The sequence below is a fragment of the Drosophila obscura genome, unplaced genomic scaffold (assembly GCF_018151105.1).
Source record: "Drosophila obscura isolate BZ-5 IFL unplaced genomic scaffold, ASM1815110v1 contig_14, whole genome shotgun sequence".
NCBI classification, from domain to species: domain Eukaryota; kingdom Metazoa; phylum Arthropoda; class Insecta; order Diptera; family Drosophilidae; genus Drosophila; species Drosophila obscura.
The window spans coordinates 1,248,491-1,251,769 of NW_024542724.1; the positions used below are offsets into that span (position 1 = coordinate 1,248,491).

Consider the following 3,279-nt stretch of genomic DNA (forward strand, 5'->3'; position numbering starts at 1 on the left):
GACGATGATGATGTTGGCCCACGCCCAGGCATTTCAACTTGTCAGAGGCTACGCCTGCCTCCCTTAACCCAAAAAAATCGCCCAAAAACCCCAACAACCACCACCCCACACTCTTACACTCTTTGGGCATTTTTAACAAGGCATAACTCTGCACACTCTCCCACAGCAGTCCACACAAGTGGGTCGTCTGATACTCAAAATACTGTTGATTGTTGCATTGGTCCTCGTAAATATCAAAGAACATTTTTGCACACGCTTAAAGTGCAAAATAATATATTAAATAATATGAAATGAAATAAAATATATAAAAATATAAATTCCAATTGTACGAATGCCAGGAGCATAACCCTTTCAGGGCAATGAATAAAATTTTTAACTTGAGCTGAGAAATGCACAGATCTATTTTCTATCAAATATTTGAAAGTGATTTCTGGAAATGATTTCTTGCAATTTGCGTCAGATATTTGTGGAACTTTTTTTTGCATTTGGGAGGATTTATTTTAAGTATTTATGGTATTTTTTTTATTTTTTACTCTATTTAAAATCAACAACCAATCAGAAAAAACTTGCTTCCCAACAAACAAATGCAGTGAAATCATTTCCGAAATTAAATTTAATTTAAGAATTCAAAAAAGCGAATCCACTCATGAAGGGAACTTAATCCATATTGGTCCGTATAAGGCTTCATCTCAAACGTTTTGGAATAAAAATCAGTTATATTAAAAAGCTGGGTGGGCTTTGCCCCACTCATTGGACACGACTGGCAGGATTTCGTTCTGTTAATATATTTAACACCTTGCCGTCGATAAGTGTGAGGTGCCCATCGAATTTTACAATCATTTTGTTTGACTTATTAGTATGCATGTATATATTCAGGTTTTTAATCAGATTGTCCAAGGTTCCCTTCTAATATAAGAGACGTTGATTCTTTAACATACGCAATTTTAAGAGGAAAGCAAAATCGTATGGACTGAGGCGATTTATTCAACCAGATGACTCTTTGTTTTTGATCTATCATGCGGTCCATGCTATTCCAGCAGGTCTACATTCTAGTTTCTCCTCAGGTATTTTTGAATAAGGGGGGTAAATATCGCAGCCATATTGCTTACTTAGATGTTTTACACTTATGTATTGCTGCTAAGTCAAACCATTTTCCATAAAAAAAGCAAATGTCTTCTCAGAAGCTATTGGACTTGGAGCAACTGATTCAGTCGTAGAAGTATTTTTTATAATTTCATTTTCATTTGATTTGCTGAAATGCTAGCAGCGTGTAGTAACAAAGGAGTTAAATTTGGTTTTTCTACCGTAAATTCAGCTGCTAACTTAATTTTTAGTCGTTTACCAGCAGCTTCATATGTCAATTTCGGACGACCCCCTTTTTGTGGGGATTCATTTCTAGCATAAAGCTCTATTTTCATATTACCGGCTAGCCATATCGCGTGTTTTTGTTTAAATCGCTTTATGTTTCGGCTGCATCTTGGAAAATGTTTATTGATGTAATAAATGAAATTGGCAATTTTATTTGATATGATCTGGTTCATTGTTTTATCAAAGCGATCGGCATTCAATTTTCCAAAAATGTAACTCTTAAGAGTTTCTTCGAGAAGAGCCACGTGGCCAAACTCATATGTTGCTAGATAAACAACATTTTTGCGAAAAGGAGCAAAAAGGAACAAAAATGGTTAAGTGTATGATAACAATGACACTTTTGTCTTTAACTTTGCATTCTTAATCTTTTGCTAGTCTGTGCTAATTGATAAGTTATACTCTACAAAACACAAACACAATTGTTAGTTCAAATCTATAGAGATACACATATAAAACAGTTCACAGTTGGACAACAAGACACATTGATGAGAACATATAAATTAATTTACATTACTAAATACCTTCACAAGGAATTTCAATTTTTAGAATTATGAAATTTATTTTGTGCACAACAAAACAATTGCTTAAAGTTTGCAAATTTTCGCGCCAATTTACCCACACTAAAAAAACCTCTCAAACAGTTGAGATTGTTGCTGTGGCAACCCTATAGGGTTGCCACCAAAAATTTTTGGAAGGCGGTTTTTTTCAAATGAAGATATCTAGACTCGATTAATATGGGTCATTCCTAAAAATTAACTAAAAATATAAATAGGTTTAAATAGGCACCAAAATCGGGTTTTTTACCAATAGTGCAGCGTAAGTTTTGCGAGCCCCACCACCTCGCACAACAGAGGCTGCATTGTTTTTTCTTTGATTGCCTTTGGCTTTTGCGTTCTTTTTCTCTTTGTACATCGTCCCACAAGCATACACTCGTATGTGTGTATGTACTTTTGTATGGATAGTAGATGTTAAGCCTCCTTGATATTTTTCTTTCGATATTCTGCACAATTTAAATGGCTAAAGATATGGGCAACACATACTTATGAATACTCACACCGTTTCAAGTTCTCACAATACTTACAACTATTATTTCAGTTGACTCAGTTCTATCTCTCTCTCTCTCTCTCTTTTCCGTGCAGTTGATAAGCGATAGATTTGATAAGACTTGGTCACACTGCCTTTGTTTGTCCAAAAAATACTAAGTACTCGATAAGTATCGAGTGAACAAGAATTGTAAGCACGTGTGCTATTCGGGAATATAATTTTCATGTTCCATCTGCTGTGTCTGACAAAAGATCGCTTAATACCTACCAAAACCAATATTATTTATTCAAATTTCTGGAAAGCATTCGAGGAAGAAGGTGAGCATATCTGTGCAGAAAAAATAACAAAGAAACTCATGTGTGTGCATTTTATTTTGCTGTGATTAGACAACGCAAAGGCAACATGGATAACATGGACGAATGCCATAATGAAAACGACCCGAGCAAGATCCCAAAGGAACCCTCTGTGGACATCAGTGATAAATGCTCGATTTGCAAGGGTCCAAAGGCAGATCCAGTGTCCGCAAAATGCGGCCATTCGTTCTGCTGTGCCTGCATCAACGAGTACTTATTATCCACTCGTTCAAATGGCAAGCGCCGCTGTCCAGTGTGTGGCATTGAAATGGAAGCTCATGTTCCCGGATACGAAAAACAGCCTAAATCAGATGATCATGGCAACGGCAATAATGTCAACTGTTCCATTTGCCGCAATCCGCATAAGGAAGTGGTCGCCACACACTGCGACCAATTGTTCTGTTTTGTGTGCTTTACAGAATTGTTTGTTGTTAAAAAGGCAACGTAACGGAGGCTAAAAGATAAACCAGATGCAAATTAGGTACTTACCTAATAAATACATTTCATATAAATT

General features: G+C 36.1%; 1 protein-coding gene across 1 annotated transcript; it reads left to right on the forward strand.

Annotated features, from left to right (window-relative positions):
• The first annotated feature begins 2,586 nt into the window (after positions 1–2,586).
• On the forward strand, positions 2,587–3,279 carry LOC111075178 (E3 ubiquitin-protein ligase TRIM21-like). The gene is made up of 2 exons (XM_022368302.2): positions 2,587–2,729; positions 2,799–3,279. The coding sequence occupies exon 2, from the start codon at positions 2,815–2,817 to the stop codon at positions 3,211–3,213; it is 399 nt and encodes a 132-aa protein (XP_022223994.2). The 5' UTR covers positions 2,587–2,729; positions 2,799–2,814; the 3' UTR covers positions 3,214–3,279.